General features: G+C 38.6%; 1 protein-coding gene across 1 annotated transcript in view; it reads right to left on the reverse strand.

The window, feature by feature from the left end:
* Positions 1 to 26,454, reverse strand: part of TRPM3 (transient receptor potential cation channel subfamily M member 3) — a 500,529-nt gene that overhangs the window by 176,453 nt on the left and 297,622 nt on the right. Inside the window, exon 7 of the mRNA XM_089691063.1 lies at positions 10,571 to 10,745. Within this exon, the coding sequence (XP_089547189.1) occupies positions 10,571 to 10,745 (175 nt within the window). The remainder of the gene's footprint in view (positions 1 to 10,570; positions 10,746 to 26,454) is intronic.

Genomic DNA, 26,454 nt, shown 5'->3' on the forward strand with positions numbered 1-26,454 from the left:
GCAGTCATATGGCTAAAACAAAGATCCTTATCGTTGTGCTAACTTCTGTGATTTGAGTAATTTTATCAGTAAGATATCATTTCTCCCTCCAGCTTCATGAGATATTTTTTTTTCCTCCAGGTTCAAGGATGCTAAAGGCTGTTGATTCTTAGTGCCGCCTGGCTGTGTGGCAATGCAAGCACAGTGCACAGGCGGGTGCATAACATCCACTGGAGAGGAATATTACTATATGCATATACTGTGTTGGTTGAGACTATCCCAATTCAAAAAAATTACTAAGATTTGTATTGACAAAGTGACATACCTGTAGATCTAAATACAATTTTATGACCTTTTTAATAATAATGCTGAGCATCTACACTCATTTTGCATGTGTGGAAGAAGCACAGTACCACTTCGCTGGCCCTGTAAGCTGGGTGGAATGATTTTCATCTCTTGCATTTATGTACACTGCACATCCATTGTTCTGTACACTGAGAGTAATTGTCAGTATTTTTTGTACTGTATGTGTACATGTTAAAAAGGATGATTTATTTTCTGTCTGCGGGATGCAATTTACATGATCTACTTTTAATTTTAGTTTCATCCAATTTTACATGAAGATAATACAGAAATGATAATCTGTAAATTGCAGGGTATTTTCCATGTGAGGGGCATCTTTCCATGTACACATTTTTTTCTCTGAATGTGCTATATTTTTCTGCACTCTGAAGGGCATGTTTCTGCATGAGAATGGATTAACAACAGATTATCTTTAAAATGGGCACTAAAATATGAGGTTTAAGATTTAGTTTTTTTGTGGCCCTAATCAGAGTGTCTTTATTAAGCTTTGAGTGGTGTATCTTGCATCTTCTAAACCGGAGCCTGAAAAGTGAGCCATTGCTGTGGTTTTATTTACACACTGTGGAAATATATTTGCATCAATATTAGCAATTCTCATAGGGTTGTATTTATAAAAAATTGCAAAGCATTTTGCTCAGTAAACGTTTGTAGCACTCACCTAGTTAGCTAGGGGGAGCTAAAGTTTCAATTGTTAGTCAAAGGCTGAGCAGCACCCTGGTGCAACAGTCAGAGGGATCACATTTTGGTCAGGGCTTAGAGGCTCTGCAGACTGGCTCTCTGAGACTTTCCCCTGCACTAGAATTTTGGAGAAAGTTCTAGAAGCAGTGGGTGAAGGTAAGGAGTGGCTAGTCTGCACTCTCAAGGGATCTTGGCCAATCCCCAACAAGAGGCTTGGCAAGGGGCCAGGACAGCCTTTAAGAGTGACCAAGCCTGTTTAGCAACAGGAGAGTTCAAGTGGAAGATGGAGAAGTGAGGCTGGAGAGCAGGAGCATCGGAGGGGGCCCAGATGGAGAGGGGCTTACCTACCAGCAGAGAACCTTGGAGGGAGGAAAGTTCAGGACTTTGCCTGCCCCCAGAATGAGGACCACCTGTGCAGCAGCCCAGCTAGAAGGCCTGGTAACAGCCACCGACCCAGCAGCTGCATAGCAGAAGGACTAAGTGAGTAGACCTTCACCCCCTGACATAGTAAGGGGAAAGAGGCACTCTAGTTTGAAACTGGATTAGCTTTCTTATGCATGACTGTCTCACACTGCAGTGGCAGGCACTGGATCCCATGCCCAGGGATTCACACAGTACAGCTGGATGAGGAGAAGATTCATCTGGGGTCTGGGGTGTTACTACAGGAGATGCTGACTAGCTCTCCAGAAGAGACATTTTTGCTCATTTTTTAGATTTGTATATAGTTCCAGGGAGTTTGTTCTTTGTCACCATTCCCTTGGGCATCCCATACACCCTTTACCCCATCCAAGTTCAATCCCTTAATAAAACTTCAAAACAAAGCTCAAGGACAGGTTACTGTCTCCTGGATGCAAGACTGAATGAAGTAAATGCATGTTGCCTGACTGTGCAGGACTTTAGGGGGACCCAGACTTCAGTGACTCCTAAGGGGGTAGTGCAACAAGTGCATGGGGTATAAGCAAATGTTATTAAGCTATTTTCTGTGCTGGTTGAAAATTTTCAGTGATTTAAAATGGAAAATACTACATTTGGCTACTAGAAAGAGCTACTAGAAAGTATTATAGGAACGTCCCACAATATTTAGTGAAATCTAGTGGCCAAATGCATTACTGTTCTATTTAAATCAATGAAAATCATTTGACCAGCATAAAATAGCCTAACATTTCTTTTTTGCCCCTTTTATACAAAAATAACGTACAAGCACTTTCACAGGGGGTGAATTGCTATGCAAATTTTTAATGAATACAACCCTTAGAGTTGGAGGGTGCTAACCTTTGTTACTTGAACTGTGCTACCTGTGTTTATGCCAAAACCTATACCTTATGTTGTATTTTGCCTTAGAGTTTGGTATATCTGGGATGGGATGATACTGATTCATAATGTAATTCCACTTCTACTGTAATGATAAGTCATAAGAAGTGATGACTCATTTATTTTGCTGTATTTCTGAAAAGATGGGATAGTATGTTTCTTTGCTTTTCTATCTATATAATTTTCTTTCCCATGAAGTGATTTTCCATGGAAATGTTATTTGCAGTTGTAATGTGATTTAAAAAGGCAAATGATTAAACTAATTGTTTTTTGATAGAGTGCCTGTCTTAAAACAGGTCACATAAACATTCCAGATTGTTTGCAATTGGTGGATCTAATATTATATCATCTGACACATTATCTTCATGCTGAGAGCAATCAGATTATACCTTTAATTAACAGTTTCATCCATAAATTTCAATACCTTGTAATAAAAGCCAAAATAATTGACATTTGTACTGCATTTTTACTGAATGGTTCATATTTGTACTTTGTCATACTGCATATGATGAAGGTTTTCTGCTTATTTTTCAGAGACTGTATTTTCTTATAGAGATGGCTAAGATATTAGCCTAATTAAGTTAAACCTTTCCCCATATAAATAGTTTTTGCTACATGCAGTGGTTTGTAGGATAAATCTTGATATATTGTATGTTCCCCTTGGAAGACAGTTTAGTCATTTCCATATTATTTGAAGGAACTTTTTAAACCACTGCTTAGACCTACCTAAATTGACCAACACAGATGGAAATACCTTCTTTAAATATATTACTCTTATGTTTTGCTATTCAAGAAAATTTGCTGATTTGTGCATTCTTGTATGTATGTGTTTTGCTTGGCTATTAGCTAGACACACCTTGACCCATGCAAAGAGATATAAAACAGAAAACGTCTTTTATTAGACTACTCTATGTGTTCTCATGTAAAAGAACTTGATAAGTTTTTTTTTTATTAAATTTGCTGAGCTATTGTCCAAAACCATTTAAAAAATGTAGATATCGAAAAGATTACTAATAACACACAAGCTAGATAAATATTAAGAAGAAATGAGAGGAGCAGTGAATGATTATGCTTCAGAAAATTACAGGGCTGTGTTTCTTTTGAAATTACCAAGGACGTCTATGTGGTTATTTTAATGTGGCTAAACAGCTTTGTATTTTTGAAGAATTAATGTGCCTACTTGATGTTTTGGTGCATAAGGATTAAACTGTATTGCATTTGGAAATTCTTGTGTACCAAAATAATGCCTTCAATTTTCAAATTATTCTTGCATTTGGTCTACCCTGCCATTAACCTCGACTATTCAATTTTGTCATGCAATTAAGCTTTTAGTATTCCTATCTTCATTTAAATGAGGTATAAGAGTGACATTGGAATCATGGTGGGTTACAATGAAATGATATCCAACCAAATTAGTTCTAGTCTGAATTCACTTCTATAGCTGCTTTGAAAATGGAGAAGGGTTGGGTGCCTAGGTAATATCAACCCTTGCTTAAAGCGGACCTCTAGATAAAATGGTATATCTAACTTTGGATAGAATGGTGTAGGACTTAAAATCTATCAGGTTTTTAATGCTGTGTGTATTCTTATTTGGTAGATTTAGTGTCACTTTCTGTCCTGGTGATTGTGGTCATGTGTAACATTTTACAGATGTCCATGGAACAGGATTAGTGGAAACATCTCCTAATCTGAACCAATGTTCTTGTGATGGCTGTCAAAGATAGGATTTACCTTCATTAAGGGGAGATTTCCTTTGTGGTTGTGTCTACATGGGTAACAATAAAATCTTACAGCATTCGCTGCTCTGTTTTTTTTTTTAAGTTTTGCTTTAGGTTCTGAAGCCAGAAAGTGTTGCCTAGTGTGCTCATTAGCATGGTGACCTTGAAATAAATTATAGGCTAAAGTCTAATGTCTACAGCCTCTTGGATGAGGATAATTTTTTGGACACATGGTCCAAGCTCAAAGGTAAAATAGAGAATATTCCCTATTTCCAGACTCTTATTTAAAACAGCATTTTTCTGAAATTTCTGTATGCCTACCCGAGTGGAGCAAATTTAGGAAACTCCTTCATCTTTCTAATAGCAGTTTACATGTCATTCATTCTGCTGATTCACTGACCCGGTGTTATTTGCTGACATCACCCTGCCAACAGCAGACTCACTCTGTCAGTTCTAATTTACTCCCATCACAGGAGGTGATAAGGGAGATTTCTGCAGAAGTCAGCCTTTTTAAATTGATAAATTCATTTTTTTTAACACAAAGACCCAGTGCAGTGCTAAAGCATGTTTGTGTTTTCAAATAGAGTTTGTATTATCACTCAAATATTTATAAGGAATTTACAGATTTCCAGTGATATTTTTTTTAGATGTCTTACTATTTGGATACATGCTTTCAAAATTAATTTTATGGCGAGGGCATCACAGACTTTATCATTAGGGAAAAATAATTGTGTTAAGGAGGCATATTTAGAAGTGACATCCTCTTAAAGAGTAACTCCACTTTTGCTGAGAAGGAAACATTTTCCCTTGGGTGATCAATGTACAATACAAGGATTTTAACAAACTGTTGCAGACACCTACTTTTTGATAATCCGAAGAAATAACTGTTTGTTTGTCTATGTCCATTTTCAGAGTGCATCTGTATGGGAGCTGCTGCACCTGCAGTGTTCTAATGAGGAAAGTGGCATGGTCTGCATCATTTTAGACGTGATTTCCCTTTAGGAGCTTCTCACCAAAAATGACATTCTTGTTGCAGGGGATGCCAAAAATCTGACTTGTATCTCAGTGCAGACTTCTGGGAAAATCAGTAAGCCAGTCACACAAGAAGAAAATTACATTTTTGGGGGTGCTCGATACACCAACTGTGTATAGAATACCTCCAGGCTGCCATATTACATTGCATTTTACAGAAAATTACAGATTGAAACGGAAAAGTCATTTTTAATAATGTTCAATTACAATATGACTTGTGTCGCAATACTATACACTATATTATTATTTATTTTATTTGATATTGTTTCTTCCTATGAAAGTGGAGTTACACTTGCAAAGAAGACTTTCACCAAGGATGATATTCAACAGTTAATATTCAACATTGAAATAATCTCTAGCTTTATGTGCACTAGCTGTTTAGTTTTTTTTAAATGTAAGGTACAGCAATACCCCAGCTTTAAAAGAGCCAATGAGGAATGGACATTTTAGAAAATCTGAATCTCTGGTCTTAAATTATGACAGAGTAGCTTTATCATTCCGGGATATATGAGAGCACTGTATTTAGCTGTGTTACGATCCTGTTAAAGCAGAATGTGTAAGGCTGTAAGGCCTCTCTGGAAATTGACCTGTCTCCTGCCTCAGATCAGGACTGATAACTGGCATGCTGAGGCTGATTTACAAGAGGAGATGAAAATCGTCTCTCAATAAATTATGTGAATATTCAATGAAAGCATTACTAAAGGCAATGTTTAAAATTATAATAATAAACACGTTATCCTTACCTGCACTGTGCAATGGCATTGCACACATTGGCCCCAAATCTCCTCTTCTGGGGACCCATGCTGATGCTGTCTACTCCTCCCCTTCAGTGTCTGCCCCTATAGCAAGTGCTTGCTACGGGGGCAAAAGTGGGATCTCACTCCCAAGCCAGGCTCTGTGTGTCTATAGACACACATATTGCGGCTGAGCCCTGCTCCCTTCTCACTGGATTTGTTTGACAGCAGCAGGAACCAATGGCTCCCTCTGATGCCTCCATGTCCAGTGAGGAGAAAAAGAGAGAGCAGGCACACTGCTGGATTGAGATCGGGCTCAAGTAAGTATTTGGGGGGGCTGGGGAGGAGCTAATTTTTAGGTTTTTTACCTTAAAGTGGTTGTAAAGGCTGAAGGTTTTTACCTTCATGCAAAAAACCTTCAGTATGCAGTTTTCCCCACAGTACCCCGCTTAAAGTGGTTGTAAAGGCTGAAGGTTTTTTACCTTCATGCAAAACACCTTCAGTATGCAGCACCTCCTGCAGCACCCCTTAATACTTACCAGAGCCCAATTACAATCCAGCAATGTGCACAAGAGCAGCTGCTGTCCTGGCTTTCTACCTCCTCATTGAATGCCCTTGCTGTCAATCACAGCCAATGTGGAGGGAGCAGGGGTGGAGCCGAGCCCTGTTCTGTGTGTCTTATGAACACACAATGCTGGCTCAGGAGCTAGCATGCATGAGTGCCTCCATAGCAAGCTGCTTGCTCAAGGGGCACTCAGGAAGGGGAGTTGCCCAGAGCACCAGCAGGGGACCGGAGAAGAAGAGGATTATAGCTTCTCTATGGAAAACCCTTGCACAGAATAGGTAGGTATGAATTTTTAAAAAATTATTTGCCTTCAATGTCACTTTAATGGAAAACATGCATTAAGGTAAAAAAAAAATGTCTTACATGGTTAGATAGTTAAAAAAAATATACACACAATTTATTGAGTGATGATTCTCAACTGCTCTAATAAATTGGCCAAACTCTTTGGATTGCTGCAATCTTTAATTACAGAACCTTTGAAATTTTACAATGTTTTGAGTGCCTGTTACAATCTGTGCTGACGGTCTTTGGGCTTATGCATATGCCATTTTTGAGATCAGGTTTGTATACTTCTGAGATCAGGCAGAAATCATTTACAGGTGCAATCATTTGAGTTGCAGCTGACCTCCTTCCAACCTGCATTTGACCTGCTTCAAGTGGATTTTGCATTCCTATAGACATGTATGAAAATGCAAAACTCATGAACAATACATCAGTACAGACCCTTGTCAGATTTAAGCTCAGGCAGAAGCTTTAGAGTCACATACTGGTCAGATGCTTTTGCTCTGACAGAAAGCATATGCAAGTTAATCGTAGAAACTGGGGATTTTTGCTTTTAACGTTCTTTTCAACTGAATGCAAGTTGTTAATGACATCAGTTTGTTGACGGGTGGCAAACGATAGGGGTTGATGAATGAATTACGATGGATTAGGCTCAATTTACAAAGCAATTACACCAAGATAATGATCTTTATTCTCATAAAAATGACTGGTGATTTCAGATGCGTCCAATGCGAATTGAAAATGACATTTGCGTGACTAAAAATGTAGGGCCTTATTTTAGTGTTAAACCTCTGCAAACTGAGCCTATTGTATGTAATAGCTAGAGGGGGTCATGTCTACACAGCCTTAACATTATGTCACCAAAAAGTTGTGTTTCCTTTTAGAAGCCCAGACTTTATGAGGCTTTATTTTTTTCTTTAAAATTGTGCATCCCATAAAAAAAAAATCTTACATAAGTAAACTGTTTATAGTGCAAGTTTCCTAATAACTTTTAATAATGCCAATTATTTTTCTTGTCTATATCCTATTGTCTGTACAATGGTGTACACTTTTCATTTGTACAACACCACATGAGATAATGCCACTATATAGATTATTATTAATATTATTATTATTATTATTATTATTATTCACAATGATATTAATACTTAAACTAAACATGAATAAAAAGTTGACATTGTCATGAAACGACTTTTTGAAAAATCTCTCTATTTGGCAGGCATTTATGCTTAACTACTCTCAAGAATGCCTGCCTTTCCATTTGTATTTCAATGCACTTTATTCCTTTGAATCTTCTTTGCTGTATCTTCGTTTTCACCTGTGAAGTGTTTTGACATTTAGAATTTGGTTTAATGTCAGCAGAAAACTCTTCTTTTCACAGCAAATTTCTTACAGCTTTACTTCTACTATAGTGAAAAACTGACAGCATAAGTATTTCTCAGGCCTAAAAGAATAGAAAAGGAATACACTCTGTGCAAAATATAATAAAATGTTTCTGCTGGTGGAACACAAATACCATGTAATAATTTTTGTTATGAATTTTGATTTGAATGAATTCTGTATTTTTGGTGTGACACAAGGTTGAAGGGCTTCAAAAATAACAATTGGATAACAAGTTGCTATATAGCACAAGGTTTTCTCTTATTAAATAATAATCCAATTATATACACTGTGTATTATACCACAAATATTTAATGTAAGGTAAGTAATGATAAAATGTAAAGTTACTGTGACAATAAAGTGGTATTAAATCCAAAACCAAAAATGTAATATATTGCAGTCTACCGATTCTTAGATGTAGTGACTACAAGGGTTTTCTGTTTTCTCCTGGTGATCTGCCCAGTAACATACCTCCTGTATTAGAGTGCCCTCACTCTACGTGAATGAGCACCTTTGGACCTTTCCTCTTGGAGGAGGGGAGTGTTAGCTGTACTAGCAAATTTAAATACATTAACAAATTGAAGACAATCTTTAGCTCAGACTTTATAATCAGTTATAGAAAACATTTTTTTGTTGTTTTTAAGGTGAAAAAGTTTTTTCATAAATAAATAAAAAATGATCATTGTAAGCACCTCACCAGTTTTAAATGGTTTGTCTTATCTCTGTAACTGCTACATCTGCAAGACAGCTTGTTCTTTTGAAACACAACAGGCTTACTGGCTTAGTGGCTGGGTCACTAGGTGAATAAAAGGGAAATAAAGTCTAAAAGCTAATGCAGCCACCACAACTAAGAATTGATAAGCTGTATTATAATAAATGTTGGCTTTTGGGTTTAATACTGCTTTAATATTGCAAACTAAATATAGAAATGCTTTGAATTATCATCAGCATTTCAGTTAATACCCCAGTATGCTTGAGTTTAGGAGCATTTAATCAATTGTATCCTCTCTTCTGCTGCAATATCCCAGAATTATTATCCCTCTCTTGTTCTAAACAATTGTAGAAAGGGAATAAAAATTAAGCCTTCTTAAAACAGAAGATATCTGCATCAAAAATTAAGAAGCTAAGTGGTTTATTCCTCATTCTGGGATAGCTGGTAGAACCATGCAAATTCTTTATTTGCTTCTAGACCAGCTGTGCACCCAGAACTACTGCATTATACCACAGATGCAGCCTAATATTATAGAACCATTTATTCCATGCTGGGAATCAAATATATGATTCACAATGCTACTTCAAAGATTTATTGTGACACAGTAATATTCTCTTCAGTAAAGGGAGAAGCAGGCTGACTTTCCTTCCTTTTATTACTGGCTTAGACCAGGATAAAGGAAGGCTTGTGAAAAAATCTGTAGCTTGAAATGTCTGTTTTTTCCAGCATCATAGAATGACCTGAATGCCAATCCTGACTTGTGCTAACTAATAGTATACAGTAGTTATATAAATACTACACATTTCATTTTACATAGATAATATGTGTATACATTTTAAGTGAATTTCCACTTTAAGTCAATTATATACATTGGAAGAATTTTTATCAAACTTCACTGAAGACTGTTCATGCTATGTAGTTACTGACATGCATTTTAGTCGTTTCCTACAAATAGGAGAGTCTGCCTGCTAAATTCAAATAATAAGAGGCAAACTGCTGGGAAAAGCAGTGAGTCAATTACAACAAGCAGGGAATTAAATTTTGGGGGGAGTTTTATCAAAAAGGGAGCAAAAAACCGCAAGTGAATGGCACTAAATTGAATTAGATATTTATTTTTATCTAACATTGAATTACAAAATGGCTTGTGTTGGAAATATACAGTATATGTTACGGTACATATTTTTTTTTAAATAAAGGCAAATGTTTCCTATTGGCATAATAATTCAACTCAGGCATTTTTCCACTGTTTCACTTACATTATGCTATGGTTTTTTTTTACATGCCTTTTTTTTTATAAATGTTGATTCTGTCTTAATGACTTACTTGCATGTATACAGATAAACTACTGGTCTGGTGGCACTAATTTAATGTACAATATTTCATAAATACTGTAACAGATGTAATCAATGTTATTTTGGTCATATATGGGCAGCACAGTGGCTAAATGGTTAGCACTTCCACCTGGCAGTACTAGGGTTGATGGTTCGAATCCCAGCCACGGCACCTCCTGCCTGGAGTTTGCATGTTCTCCCTGTGCCTGTGTGGGCGCTCTGGTTTCCTCCCACACTCCAAAGACATGCTGCTAGGTTAATTGGCTCCTGTCTAAATTGCCCCTAGTATGTATGTGTATGTATGAATGTAAGTTAGGGATCTTAGATTGTATGCCCCTTGAGGGTTAGGGACTGCTGTGAATGTACAATATATATATATATATATGTAAAGCGCTGTGTAAATTGACGGGGCTATACAAGTACCTGAAATAAATAAATAATATATATATTACATAAATATATCACAAGTTAGAATATCTGCCTACCCTCCTTCTTCTGAATATTTATGACCAAAGGCAAGAATATCAGATGCACGTCCGCTTCCATCACACACCACAACAGGAACTGGTGGGCTGTCACGAAGATATTCCAGGACAATCGATATCACATTTGGCCCACCTTCCACAATAAGAGCCACCACTGGTACTCCTTGACCAATTCCTGTAAAAGCACAACAATAGCCATGTCCCCAACATGACATAAATAGATTATTTAATTCCTGTTGTATATCAAACGATAAATCGTATACTGATAAAAATTCTGAAAGTCATATATATATATATTTGCATTTATTTACTCTTTAATATCCTAATCATTTATTTCATGAAAACCTTTCATGAGAAAAATATGAAGGAGACCATTAATGACATCTTATTTGACAATGCTGCTTGTCTGGTTCTTATGCTAACTCTCTGGCTTCAATGTGATAGGTTTAATTTACTAAAACAGGATTTTTGTCCTACCTGTAAAATCCTTTTCTTGAAGTACACTATCAGAAACAGACACTTTAGGTCTTAGACCACTGTATTCAGTTGATTGATTACTAGCAAACTAAGCTGTAAGGGGAGGCTTGTATACGCCCTTCCACTCTTAGCAAGCTTCATTTTATTTAACAAGCAATAATAGGATCATGCAAAACACAAGGGAGGGGGCCTGTTTCCTGCAATGTACTCCAAGAAAAGGATTTTATGTGTTATCCTAACCATACATTACAGGATATAGGCTATTTAAGACAAATGGGACATCCAAAAGCAGTCCAACTGAGGGGTGGGCAACATAAGACAAACAGCAACAAGCCATGTAACAAATGAGTCAAGGAAGATCTCATTGGAACTTAGAGAGCAGCTTTGAGCACTCTACAATCAAAACTAGCATCAGATCTGGTCTGAACATACACCTGGTAAACCTAACAATTTTGTGAACCAAAGAAAAAGTGGCCTCCTTGGAAATCTGGCAAATAGACGCCTGATGCTGAAAAGCCCATGAAAAATCAACAGGTCTGGAAATGGACGCTGGCAGGAAAGGGTGGAGCCATATCCTTTAAATAATAGATTCAAATTATGAAACAACTTATCCACCTGGAAGGCTGATAGGTTCAAATGGTGTGTTTTGCAAACCCAAAAGAATCAATTTGGGATCCCATGGAGCCACTGGAAAATGCACATTGGGAGCAATATGAGCGACACCCCATATAATTGCTTTCACCAAAGAATGAGAGGCAATCGGTCTTTGGAAAATAATGGTTAAGGCCAAAACTTGATCTTTGAGGGTATTCAAGACTAGACTGAAGAAATAACAGATATGAAGAACTTCCTGGGATGGAAGTTGCTGGTGGCACACCAGAAGTAAGGTTTCTAAATACCATGATAGATTTTCTGAGAAGTCAATTTCCTAGCCTTTAGGAGCATAGGAATGACCAAGTCTAGTAGGCTCTGTCCCTCAAAAACAGGGCTTCAAAAGCCAAGCTGTTAAAGCCATCAACTGTGCAGAATGGTAAGCTGCTCATTAGGAGAGAAGATCCTAACGATCCAGGAGGGCCCAAGTCACTAGAGCATCCACTGCGAAGGCCCAAGGCTGCTTTTTCCTGGTAACAGGAACCAGATTCGTAGCTAGGGGTTGGGCAGGGGGGTACATATGTACCCGGGCGCCAAGGTACAGGGGAGCCAAAATGAGGCTTACAATCAGGGGCGTATTTGCTGTGAGAGTCAGATCTGGAATGTGACATTCTTCCCAAGTGAGGATCAGGCCTGCTTCTGTTGAGCTGCATGACTTATGACACCCAATGCTTGATGCAATAGCCAACTGAATCCTGGTCGGGTAATCTTGCAGCCAAGAGGTCCAGTATTGAAGGGACAACTTAGTTTCCCTTATCTCCAGAATATTCATCAGTAGCTGAGCTTTCTTCCATGACCAGGTCCCCTGCACTGAGAGGACATCCATGACCTCTTCCCAGCCCAATAGTCTGGCATTCATCGTGGACATCCCCTAAATCGAAGGGGAAAGTATTTCCCTGAGTCCAGCACTGGCATGGAGATCCACTATGCCAGAGCAAGTCTTGCTGGTCAGGTGCAGAGAACAATGCAGAGAATAGGCCTGCTTGTCCTACCCTGCTGGAATGTTGCAACAGTCTGGGGTAAAGTTGGATGTAAGGGACTACTTCAAAGGAGAAAAGTGCAAAAACTAATGGTTCAGCAGTTTCTGGACTGGTGGAAGGAAGACCTTGCCCAGGGCTGTATCCAAGGTTAGACCCAGGTACTTCAGGCAATGTGTCAAATATAGCACTGATTTGTGAAAATGTAAGATCCATCTTGATCTCTCTGGGGTCTGCACTGTGCCTGAGTTAACTGCTCCCTCAGCAGTGGACTGTAAAGATATATCACAATGGGGGTGCACTGAGAGTGTAGCAGAGTGAGAACAGGAGCTTGCACCTTGGTGAAGACCAGAGGGGCAATGGACAGGCCAAAGGGAATGGAAACAAACCGGTAATGCCGTGTGCAAGAGCAAAATGCAGATAGAGTTGATGTTCCAGAAAGTTGGGGATATGGAAACAAGTATCCTTTATGTCTAGAAAGGACAAAAAATCTCCCAGTGAAGGGAAGCAATGACTGGGATAGCAGAATCAATATGGATTTTTGAACAGATTTGAGTAGAAACCTGTAATCTGAAACCTGTAACCTTCCTGTTCTAGAAGGAAGGTTATGGCCCATTGAGACAGACATTGTTCAAAACATAGTTGTTCAAACATAGTATCTGAAAATTCTTCTTTGGACAAATGAGAGGTGAGGGAGGGTGCACCACAAGGGGATAAGTAGGCTTTCAAGGAAGGTAGTGCCTCAGTTTGGGGACAACAGTCCTGGCTCTTAAAATCAGCTCTGTTGGAGACCCTCCCTGAGTTGTTGTTAGAGATAACACATCCTGTGATTCGTATGTGTGGTGAGTGATATCCCACTAGGGGTACTCACAACTGTCACTGCAGAGTAGGAAGGGTTAAGCATTCTGTGTCCAGTCACTGTAGACACCCAAGCATGTCTGATAGATCGCTGTGCTATATGCAGGTAGGGAGGCAAGCAGCAGCGGACCTGGGCTGCATGCTGTATACTTGAAAATGATTAAAAAATATGGAGTATGCCTGATGAGAAAAAGGCTGCTTAGGCAAGATAGCTCTCTCATTTCGGGTCGCTCTAGACCCTTCAAGGAATGGAGAGACAGCACACAGGATCCAAATAGGGCAGGGCCCTAACACACCACTGATCACTGTTGTTTCTCCAAGTCAGCCAAGTGAAATTTGGGGAACCTAGCCCCATTCAGATCTTTGCCTCCTTGTGAGCATGCCTCCTATGAGGACTTTAGAGACAGAGATCAGAATTCCACCCACAGCTGGACCATGTCCCTGGATCTGAGAGCCTAGTGCCCCAAGCACATTACATGCTGGCCCCACATCTTACTTTTTGGTTGGATCCAGGTACAGTCCACCATAGTTCACCTCAGGAGTCAAACAACACTAAAGCTGCAAGACAAGCCACAGTGGCTGTGTTGCAGCAAAGGAATATTGCTAGAAGTATACCTTAAAAAAAAAAAGCAAAAATAGGGAAAATAAAAAGAAGTCCACATCTCCCAAGAGAAGTTTTTCTTCACCTAAGAAAAACAGAAGCTTGCTTGGAGTGAGAGGGGTTACAGGCTGTCCACACAGCTTTGTTGCCCAGTGTTCAATCACCTGATTGGCAGCTTCAGAACCCAATGGTCTAAGACTTAAAATCATGTGTCCTGTAATGTATGATTAGGAAAGGAATAGTGTATGTTCAGTTAGCAAAATTAATGTTTCCTTAGCTTGGTAAACCAATTGCAGCTATGTTCATGACCATTAAGCAATCATGTGGCAGCAAAAAACCCTAATTTTTCTAATTTCCTTCATACATTGGGTATTCAAAGTGATCACAGGTTCACATTATTTGCTAACATTCACTTTGCTAAGTGAACAACCACACTGAGTCACCTGGAACAAATATATAGAAAATTACACAGTTACATAGTTACATAGTCAGTCTGGTTGAAAAAAGACAAGTCCAACCAACAGAAAAAAAAAACACACACATATAGAAAAAACTCAATAAAGCATTATCCAAATTGCTCCAATGGGGGAAAAATCCTTTCTGATCCCCCAAGAGGCAATCAAATATTCCCTGGGTCAACTTTGCCTATAAATATTAGTATCCAGTTATATTATATTATGCATTTAGTAAAGAATCCAGGCCTTTCTTAAAACAATCTTCTGAGCTGGCCATAATCAGCTCTTGAGGGAGCCTAGTCCACATTTTCATAGCTCTTACTGCCATATTTGGAGATTACATTTCTTTTCTTCCAGCTGTAAAGAGTGCCTCTTGCCCTCTGTGATGACCTTAACGTGAATAACTCTAAATGAAGTTCACTATGTGGACCTATGTATTTATACATATTGATCATACCCCTCTTCTCAAGAGAGAATAAATTCAGTTCCTCTAATCTGTCCTCATAGCTGAGCTCCTATATGGCTCCTATTAGTTTGGTTAACCTTCTGTGCACTTTCTCCAGTTCCCCAATATCTTTTTTGTGAACTGGTCCTTAAAACTGAAGTGCATATTCCAGTTGAGGTATTACTAATGATTTGTACAGGGGTAAAATGATATATCTCTCGCTGCAGTACATACCTCTTTTAATACAAAAAAGGATTTTGCTCACTTTGGAAACCTCAGCTTGACATTGCATGCCATTATTAAGCCTATTATCTATCAGAACACCCAGAACCATCTCCACCATTTATTCCCCCAGTTGTACTCCCCCTTGTGTGTATGATACATGAATAATTTTAGCCCCCAAGTGCATAACTCTACATTTATCAACTTTTAACCTCTTTTGCCACTTAGTTGCCCAATTACACAGTGCATTGAAGTTGGCTTGTAAGTTGGAGACATCCTGTAAGGATATCGTTCCACTGCATAGCTTGGTGTCATCAGTTTCAAAGACTGAAATGGCACTTTTAATCCCAGACCCTATATCATGTATATTAAAAAGTAGGTGTCCCAACACTGAACCTTGGAGTATACCACTAATAACCTTAGACCATTCAGAGTATCAATCATTAACCACTACTTTCTGAATATGGTCTTTTAGCCAGTTTTCTATCCATTTACAAACACATTTTTCCAAGCCTGTAGACTTTACTTTACACATTAGCCGTGCATGGGGAACTGTGTCAAACGCTTTTGCAAAATCCAAGTATACTACGTCCACAGCCACTCCTTTGTCTAAGGTTTTGCTTGCCTCCTCAAAAAAAGAAATCAGGTTTGTTTGACAACTTCTGTCTTTCATGAATTCATGCTGACTATCGCTTAATTCATTTTTCTAGCAAAAACCCATCTGTGTGATCTTTTATTAAATTATCCAGTAACTTCTCAACTATAGAAGTTAAATTAACAGGTCTACAGTTACTTGTTAAAGACTTTGACTCTTTTTTAAATATAGGCACCACATTGTCATTATGCCAATCCAGTGGTAATGCCAGTCATTAAAGAGTCCCTTAAAATTAGAAATAATGTCTTAGAAAAGACAGTGCTCAATTCTTTTAGGACCCTTAGATGTATGCCATCCGGTCCAGGAGCTATATTCACCTTTATTCTGTCCAAATATTTCTGAATCATATCAATTATGAGCCATTGTGGTTCATTTGGGGTTATGTCAATATCATCCTCATTATGCACATGAGCTCCCCCATTCTCCTTTGTATACACAGAGCTGAAGAAAGTATTTAATAAATGTGCCTTCTCTTTGTCCCCAGTCACTCACTGGAGATCATTTTGTAAAGGACCTACATGCTCAGACCTGACCTTTTTACCATTCATATATTTGAAGAATTTTTGGGGGTTTGTCCTACTCTCTTTTGACCTTGGACATTAATGACTTTCCTTGACTTTCATACCAGGTAGCTTTAATTTCATTAGGAGGGCAGCATGTTTACTGTAATTATAACAATGTTTCATTGTACGTAACTCAGTTGTTGGTATTAATCATTCCAACTTGGCCCACTAGAGGATATGACAAATTTTAATGCAGAGAACTCCCCAGGTATCCTAAAATTCTGATAGATGGTATATTGTCACTGAGCTAACACTTTGATTGTAAATTACAATAGAATAACAGTAATATGGTTTGCTAAATGAGTTCTGTATACAGAGTAAAGGCAAATTTGCATAAATGCATTTCATTAACATGTGGTTCCTTCCTCCCATATGCTGAATTAAATTTTTTTTATGCATGAAGATGAATAATGTTTACACAGACATGAAAACTAAAGTAATTGATTCTGATTGGTTGTATTTGCTGGCAGCCATATGAAGATAGTGTATAGGTAGTTATAAATGATTGTTTCACATGTAATCACCCCATCATGTTAAATTGCGTAATTTGTAAAGACTGGCACTGGGGTAGTATACACAAAACATCAATTAGATATTTGTGTTTGGCTGTTTTTTGTAGCTTAACTCCAGACAGTTTTCCATTTTTTGATATGTAAGTGGTAAACTTTTAAACTAATCCAGGAAGTAAGGGAAAATGTTCCCAGTATGGGTGTAGATAACAATACTCAATTATATAAAATTTAATTACTGTTCATGTCTACAATTACAGCAAGACAATCAGTGCAAAGAGACAGCAATAAAAACTTGACAACAATCCCATCTCATTCCCATTCTATTGAAAACAAGTTTTGACTGATTTTTGGCTTTATTAATGTTATAGTTGTGATTTATGGAATCCTAGTCAGATGACTACATCAAATAATAAATATTTCCCCCAAATTCCTAGCATTTAATTGTTTTATAATACACTTTGATAAGCAATAATCACTTTACTAGGTCTTATATGCATTTACTGAATCATCTGTGCATTGTGATTGGCTATAGGGGCAGTGTGACAAATGACTGTTTGTGCTATAAGGAAACTCATTCAGGTAAAACAGATGCAAATGGGATGCTCTAACTTATAGAAGTCAGCCAGGTTTCATGCATCATCTGAACATAAAATCTGATCTGTAGACAAGAGATTTAGAGCACATTTGCTGCTTGCTTTTTCTTGCAATTTTCATCAGTTAGCTGATGTTGATGTTTCATTTGGATGATCAGCTCATTGGTTTCTATAGGCAACAGCTTAAAGTGGTTGTAAACCTCAGACATGCAATATAAACAAAGTATATCCCTCTATGGTGTGTACTTGTGTCATTCCAGAACACTAAGTGAAATTTCTGTCTGCTGCCTCATTCCTCTGCTATCAGCATGAGTCACTTCTGATGAGTTTTCCTGACACCAAGAGAAAAATGGTAACAGGGAGGGATTTCCAGCAAATAACAGCCTCAGCTCTGTTCCTGTGTGCTCTGTGGAGGGGGTGTGTCTCATGCCTCCAATCAACTCTCAGAACTCTCCTCGCTGAGCTCTGCAGAGTGTAACTTTAGTTCTCTGCCCCCTTTTTCTGAACTCTCAGACAAGCTTTAAAATTCAACACTTTGAACAGATGTAGAGAAGAGAAAACTGCAGATAGACAGGTGCAACTTATGTAGAAGGATTTGTTATATCTTTGTGTATCACTTGAGGCCAGTCACTTCTCTGGGTATATGTAAGGGTTTACAACCATTTTAATTTTCTTTTCCATCTTCATAAATCACTTTGGGCTCAAAATGGGTTTTACATAAATGTCACATGTACAGATAATAAAAGTGTGCTAGGATTTGTACTTCATGGTCGACTGCCACAATTCCTGTTCTAGCACAATTTGAAAGAATGGGTTATGTTTTCTAGATATGTGTTATACATGACCCTGTGCCATTTGGTGTGAAGAAATATATGATACTTATCTCTGTCTACTGTCTTAGAGTGACAGCTTTCCAAATTACCTCTGCTCAAATGAAAAAGCCCACAAACAAGTTGCAATTTAGAAAGGAAACAATGTATTATGTATTAGTTTCATGAACTAATATAATGAGATACAAGTCTGATGCTAAAATTATCATACTTCAAAAATATCTGTAAACATTTATGACAGTAATCGCACAGCCAAATATTACAGTATCAAGAAATGATTCAAAACATTGCAGAAGTGAATAAGTCCAGACATTCTTTATTCACTAATTCAATAATTTTAATACATCCAAAACTTTGTAGAAGTAAACATTTTACGGATATTTATTTTTTTTAGAAGCATCAGGTAGACATACTTTGAGATGGCTAATGATGGAATGATGGTTGAGTTAGATGTCAGTAATGACAGTTGAACGTCCCTTTGCCTTCCCAGCCCCCTTCATATATTCTCAGGCATAGGATGACAAAGGGAAGCCCACGGGTCACATGACTTCCGTTAATAAAGCAATGGCCATCTGTTAAATGATGAATGCATGTTTATAATGAATGAAACATAAAAATATTCTTAACAGGTTTGGTAATATTTAAACAACAGATGAAATTTATTCATCTCACAGTCTGTTAAAAAAAAAATTTTTATTACTGGGTGTGATATGCTAAAGAAGTAAGGAATTTTCACCATGAAAAAAGAATATTTACTTAGCTAAGGGAATATGGATCAAGGGAAATTAAAAAATACAAGATTGTATGTTTGAAGGCCAATCTTCACCTTATTTTCTTATTTGATAAGTTATGCAAATATTCTTTTAGTAAAATAACCCAAATGTTTTATGTTACTCCCTTTTTGTTTTTTTAACCAGAAGTGGAAAAAAGATTCAAAGGTGTTCCAGTTCAATGTGAAATTGTATTCTTCTAATTATTACCTATAGTTTAGAACAGTGGCTAAATGGCTAGCACTTCCACCTGGCAGTACTAGGGTTGTCAATTCGAATCCCAGCCACGACACCACCTGCCTAGAGTTTGCATGTTCTCCCTGTGCCTGCATTGGTTTCCTCCCACACTCCAAAGACATGCTGGTAAGATAATTGGCTCCTGCCTAAATTGGCCCTAGTATGTGTATGTATGAATGTAAGTTAGGGACCTTAGATTGTTATCCACTTGAGGGTTGGGGACTGATGTGAATGTGCAATATATATACAAAGCACTGCGTAAATTGATGGCGCTATATAAGAACCTGTAATAAATAAAATAATAAGTTAATTTTGGCATTAAAAAATCAGTTCACGATGTTGAGGTGGAGCCTAACCCTGGCGGCTGACGAGAGCCCGATGTAGGAGCTCTCGGGCAAGCTCCTTCACCCACCTCCCCAAACCCCTACCTGTGATGTGGAGCTGCGGTGCGGTGGTCCCCCTTGGATGGATGGAGGAACCCTGCGGGAGAGCTGAGTTGTGAGAAGGGATCCGGCTCCGGTGCTCGGGGTGAAGGTGTGTCGGGCAGCGGGGAGACAAGGTGGAGCGGTGCAGACACGTGACCGGCCGCTAAGCACCACTGGGAAACCAGGAAGCCGGCCGGTGTTTGGTGCAGAGAGAGAGGAGCTGATCGGCTTGTGGATCTACCCCTTGGTGCACGGCTGCAGACCCAATACCTGGTCCCCTGTTATAGCGCCGATAGTCTGGTGCCCTGCTAATAGGCTCACTGCTCGGAGCTCTGCATCCTAGCCCAGTGCTCAGAATCCTGTCAGCCGGTTTCTACCTGGAGCTCTGTCTGCCGGCTTGTTGGCTGGGATCTTGACCGTTGCTGGACTGCTGGGGGCTGTGCTGGTCGGTCCGTTGTTTGGGGCCCTGCTGGTTGGCCCATTGCTCTGAGTCCTGCTTCTGAAGGAGGAGAGACACGGGGGATTGGAGAGAGAAAGGAGGAGGATTCTTTTTGGAGGAACCCCTAAAATGATCACACTGCCCAGCTGAAGGACAGAGAGGAATGCTGGTTGGGCCCCGAGAAGAAGAGAGACACGAGCAGGGTGAGTGACTCTGACCGAGTCTCAACAAAATTATGTGCTTCCTGTGGGCTGTTGGGAGAGGCAGTGTGTGAGAGAAGAGAGGGGAGCCCCTTGAGTGGGAAATATAAAATAGTGAAAAGGAGAAGAGGAAAAACGAATAAAAAGCTGGAAAATCAAATGAGTGGATAAGTAGTGACGTATATATTAATAGTTATCTCTCCTTAACCCCCGAGCCAATAAAGAAGAATAAGAGCAATAGAAGAATGAAAAATAAAAGTACAAAAGGAAGTGGGCTAAAAGGGACTCAGACTGGCACTATTAAAAAATACACTTCCCAGGGAAATATAACCCCAGAAAGGACTCAGGGCAAAAGTGGAAAAGGTGAAGTAGATCTAAGCCTGGAAAGTAGCCCTAGACTATCACTAGGCCTTGACATTAGCAGCCAACAAATATCTGCTAATACAGAGATGGAGACAGAGCTACAAATACCAAACAAAAAAGAAATGGCAGAAATGTTCAAAGATCTGGAGAAAACAATAAAACAAGAAATTGTAAATATTCGAAATGATTTGGGTCACCTTTTGGTGAGAGTGGAAGAAACGGAGGAAAAAGTCAAAAACCAGTCCCAAACTATTGCCGAATTGGAAAAAGAAATAATTAATATGAGGAAAGCACAAGAAAAATTGTTTTATAAGGCTGAGATACAAGAAAATAGGAATAGGAGGAGAAATATTAGGATACGTGGAGTCCCAGAGAATTCTAAAGGAGAAAATTTGCAAGAGATGGTCTGTAAAATATTAAATTCCATAATGGACAGTACTAATATGGAAAAAACTAAAATAGAAGGAATCTCTAGACAAGGAAAAATCCAAGGAAATTCGGGAAAAGATAGGCCACGAGATATACTTGTCAAATTTTGTGAATTCCTAGATAAAGATAAAATTTGGAAGAGGATAAAGGGAAAAGCAGTAATTATGTATGAAGGAAAGGACTTACAGATATATGCGGACTTGTCACCAGAGACTTTATGGAGAAGGAGAACCCTTAGACCTCTATTGGAAAGATTGAAAGAACAAAAGGTGCAATATAGATGGGGGACCCCTGAGTGCCTAATAGGATGGAGAAATGGAAATACAGCATATCTTAGGTTCCCAGAAGATTTGAAAAATTTTTGCGACAGACTCAATCTACAAAGAATGGAGATTCCTGGCTGGGAAGAAGAACACTGGGAAATTAGAACGAAAAGAAAAGAGGACTGGCAACTGGTTGGTGGGGGGGGGCGGAGGGGGGGAGGGGGAGAGGGAGAGAGATAGTGTTTTTTTTTTTTTTTTTTTTTTTTTTTTCTCTCTCTCTCTCTCTCCGCCTTGTCCCTTCCGCCCTCAAACCACTGTTATTGAGATATTTTGGTAGGATTTAGGGGTTAAGGGGGAGGGGGGGAAGGGGCGGAATGCTGTCCAGGGCTGGAGTTTTTCCCCTATAGATTAAATCAAAAGTGGATAGTATTACCACAAATGATTGGTAGGCAATCAACAGGCCTAAAAAGAGGGGAGGGGGAGGAAGGGGGGTGGGATGGGAAAATGGGTGGGAGGGGGGAGGGGAGGGGAGTTGGGTGGGACGGGAGCTGGGTGGGAGGGAGGGGAGGAGGTATTGGGTTAATACTCTGCATGACAGAAGGGACAAAGAGGAAGAGGCAATCTAGAAGAGAGATGGAGTTAATAGGGAAAGATGGAAGAAATACAGTTTATAACTTATAATGTGAATGGGCTGAGTTGTCCAGGGAAGAGATTTAGGTTGTTTAATGAGTTACATCATAGGGCGACGTCAGTGGTATTTTTACAGGAGACGCATTTTGAGATAGAGGCAAACGTGAAATTAAAATCCAAATACTACCCAATATGGTACTATGCAGATTCTCCAATAAAAAGAGCAAAAGGGGTTGCAATAGGTTTGGCAAAGAATATGAGATTTGAGCTGCAGGATAGAAGAACCGACCCGGAGGGGAGGTTTTTATTCCTAAAAGGTAGACTTCAGGGGATAGAGTGTACTTTAGCCAATATATACTGCCCTAATAGAAACCCGGAGATATATATGAAGGGTCTGTTGAAAAAATTAATGGAATTCAAAAAAGGGCGTTTGATAGTAGCTGGAGACCTAAATTTCTGTATGGACCCACAAAGGGATAATACCTCTTCTGTGCAGAGAGAGGGGAGTAGGTCTCTGAGAGTTTTGAAGAAAGTGATGCATGAATGTCAACTAGTGGACACCTGGAGAATAACGCATATGAAAGACAGAGACTATACCTTCTTCTCTAATGCACATGAGATATATTCGAGACTAGATTACATCTTAATAGACCATCAACTTATAGATCACCTGGTTAAAATTGACATAGAGACAAGGACGTTCTCGGATCATGCTCCGGTCGTAATGAAAATGGAATGGGGAAGAAGGTGGACTGGAGGATTAGGGTGGAGGTTAAATGAGGTTCTTCTTCTGGATGAGGAGGTAGTTCAGAAAATCGAGAAAGAGATTAAGGTATACTTTAAGGAGAACGAATCAGAGGAAGTATCGATAGCCACAGTCTGGGAAAGCCATAAGGTATTCATAAGAGGAATCTTGATAGCGGCAGGAGCAAGGAAGAAAAAGGAAAGAAGAGAGAGGGTCAGTGGGATATTAAAAGAAATATTGGATTTAGAGCAGATACATAAGAAGAAAATAACAAAAGATACAAGACAGAAGTTATTGGATAAAAAAGATGAACTAGAGAGATTGATGGATGAGGAGAAGAGAAGAGTATACAACAGGGTTTTGAATGAGAGATATAGATGGGGAGACAGACCAGGAAGATATTTAATGAGAGCTTTGAATAAAAAGAAAAATAGGAACTATATAGAAAAGATAAAAAGCTCAAAGGGGGAGTTGGTCCACTCAAATAAAGAGATTATTAAAGTGTTTACGGAGTATTACAAAAAGTTATATAATATTAGTCCCCAAGGCCCTCTAAAACAAACTCAAGAGGTAATTAACAAAAAAAAGATGACATACTTAAAAAATGCGGGATTACCAAAACTAAGTGAAGCACAGTTGAACTCCCTAGACGCAGAAATTTCCCAGGAAGAAATCAAAACAGCATTAAAAAGCACAGGGGGGGGAAAAAGCCCAGGCCCGGATGGTTATACAGTTAAGTACTATAAGAAATTTAGTGAAGTACTGTTACCCAAACTGGAGAAATATATGAATGCTCTGGGAGGTGGGATGGAAGTGAGGAGAGAATCCCTACAGGCCCATGTAGTGCTTATTCATAAGGAGGGAAAAGATCCATCTCAGTGCTCCAGCTACAGACCTATCTCATTATTGAACACTGACACTAAACTGTATGCAAAGGTGTTAGCAAACAGGTTGAGGGACTTGATGCCTGAATGGATACATGGAGATCAGGTGGGCTTTGTACCGGGGAGAGAAGGTAGAGATAACGGCTTGAGAACCCTCATGCTTATTCAGAAAAGTAGAAAAGGGAAAGCCCCGGTAGTGCTCTTGTCAATTGATGCAGAGAAAGCATTTGATAGAGTGGACTGGGGCTTTATGATGGACAACTTAAAAGTGCTGGGGATAGGCGATAGAATGCGAGAGTGGATAAGTAAATTATATAGGGAGCCTACTGCAATCATCACGGTAAATGGGGAGAGATCAGAACCCATTGGAATGTCCAATGGTACAAGACAAGGCTGCCCACTATCCCCCCTGCTATATGTATTGTCACTCGAACCTTTGTTGTCAACAATAAGAAATAGCGGATCGGTAAAGGGAATTCAGATAGAATCTATAGAACACAGAGTAGCGGCCTTTGCGGACGACTTATTGTTCTATGTGGGGAACCCCCGAATAACTCTCCCAAATATAATGAAGATTCTGAAGGAGTACGGTGAACTATCAAATTTAAAAATTAATCCAACGAAAACAGAGATCCTGAATATTAATATATCAAAGAACGAAAAAGAAAAACTACAAAAAGAATTCCCCTTTATATGGAGAGAAAAAGAGATAAAATACTTAGGAATAAAACTCACTGCCTCATCTAAGCACCTGTATAGATTAAACTATATCTCTTTGATAAATGAGATCAGGGAAGATCTAAAAAGACTGGAAGGAGGAAATCCATCCTGGATAGGACGTATAAACTTAGTCAAAATGGTAATTATGCCTAAAATACTGTATAGATTTCAAATGGTACCAATTAAAATCCCAGAAGCCTTCTTTAAGATAATGAAAAAAATGTTAACAAGATACATATGGAAGAATAAAAAACCTAGAATAGCATATGAAACATTGAGCAGGACTAAAGAGAAAGGGGGATTGGGTCTACCAGATGTCAAGAGATACTATAAAGCAGTGGTCTTAGCAAGAATATATGACTGGACATTTAACCATAAGGGGAAAAGTTGGGTAACAATTGAAAACGATCTTAGTGGCACTAGATTGAACCAGACGATATGGGTTCCACCACAGTTTAGGGGAATTAAAGAAAGCACAAGTATCTACACTCTAAATGTTCTTAGGATATGGGATAATTTACACAAAAACATGAAATGGGAATTTAATTCTATATTAATGCCTCTCACAAATACTGATTACTTTCCTCCGGGAAAAAATAAGATATCGGGGAGATGGTTTAGAAAGGAGGATACCCAACTGAGAGATGTTTTGGTGGGGGGGGAATTGAGACCACTTAAAGATTTAATGGAGAATAAGGGAGATATTTTTATTAGAATAGATGAGTGGAAATATCATCAATTGAAATGTTTTATTGGAAATCTTCCGAAACCCTTGAGAGTAAAACAGGAGTGGAATATGTTTGAAAGGTTGTTAGAGACACGAAGAGATGGGAAGCACGGTGTTTCAAAAGTGTATAGAATACTCACAGAATTAGACACAAACACAAAGTTAATCTTTATCACAAAATGGGAAAGAGATATGGGAGTTGGGTTTGACGAAGATAGACAGAAAAAGATGTTTAGATTGATACACGATAATGTGAGTATGAGAGAGGTTGAGGTTAATTATAAGTGTGTGACACGATGGCACATTACACCGAGTGTAGAGCACAAGATGAATGGGGAGGACTCAGATAAGTGTTGGAGAGGGTGTGGAGAGATGGGCACGGTGTTTCACATATGGTGGGAATGTCCGAAAATCCAGGCTTTTTGGAAGATAATAGTCAAATTGATTAAAGAAATAACTGAAATTGACATAGGGTTAGACCCAACGACGTGCCTCCTACACAATGTAGAGACATCAGTAAATAAATATAAAGACTCAGGTATTTGGTATTTCTTGAATGCGGCGAAAGGGTTGATACCCAAGTTTTGGCGGAGGGCTGAGGTACCAAAGGAGGAAGACTGGATTAATAGAGTAAACCAGATAGGTAGAATGGAAAGATCATATCATATGCAGGAAGATAAGATGAGAGTTTATTTCAGGAGATGGGAAAAATGGGAAAGAGCAGGATTGAAAGAGAAATATAGGAAAATATGAACCAGGATGTTAGCAAAAAAAAAAAAAAAAATTTAATAAGCCTCAAGAGAGTAGAATGGGATAGAGTCTGCAGAGGGGGAGGAGGGGGGAGGAGCGGTGGGAAGGGGGGATAGTGGGATGGGAAAGAAAAGAGTTTTTAGTAAGGGATAGATAGAAATGTTAGAAATGTTTATTTGTATGAAAATTTTTTTCCCTTTTTGGGTTTTTGTAATAATATGAAAAATTTAATAAATATCTAAATTAAAAAAAAAAAAAAAAAAATAAAAAATCAGTTCACATTGATCACAAATAATTTTCTTTTAGAGCAAGTTAATAATTTTATTTAAGCAAATGGATTATTGCCTTTGGGGCTATAATTACAGTACTTGGTTGCCATATTGATTTATTTGATCTGATTAAAGGTTAGGTTACATGGATGCTCAAGAGTCCACTTTTCAACTAAAATTCACTGTACTTGCTA

The sequence above is a fragment of the Staurois parvus genome, unplaced genomic scaffold (assembly GCF_062004578.1).
Source record: "Staurois parvus isolate SC_StPar_1 unplaced genomic scaffold, SC_StPar_1.0 ptg000549l, whole genome shotgun sequence".
In the NCBI taxonomy this organism is placed as follows: Eukaryota; Metazoa; Chordata; class Amphibia; order Anura; family Ranidae; genus Staurois; species Staurois parvus.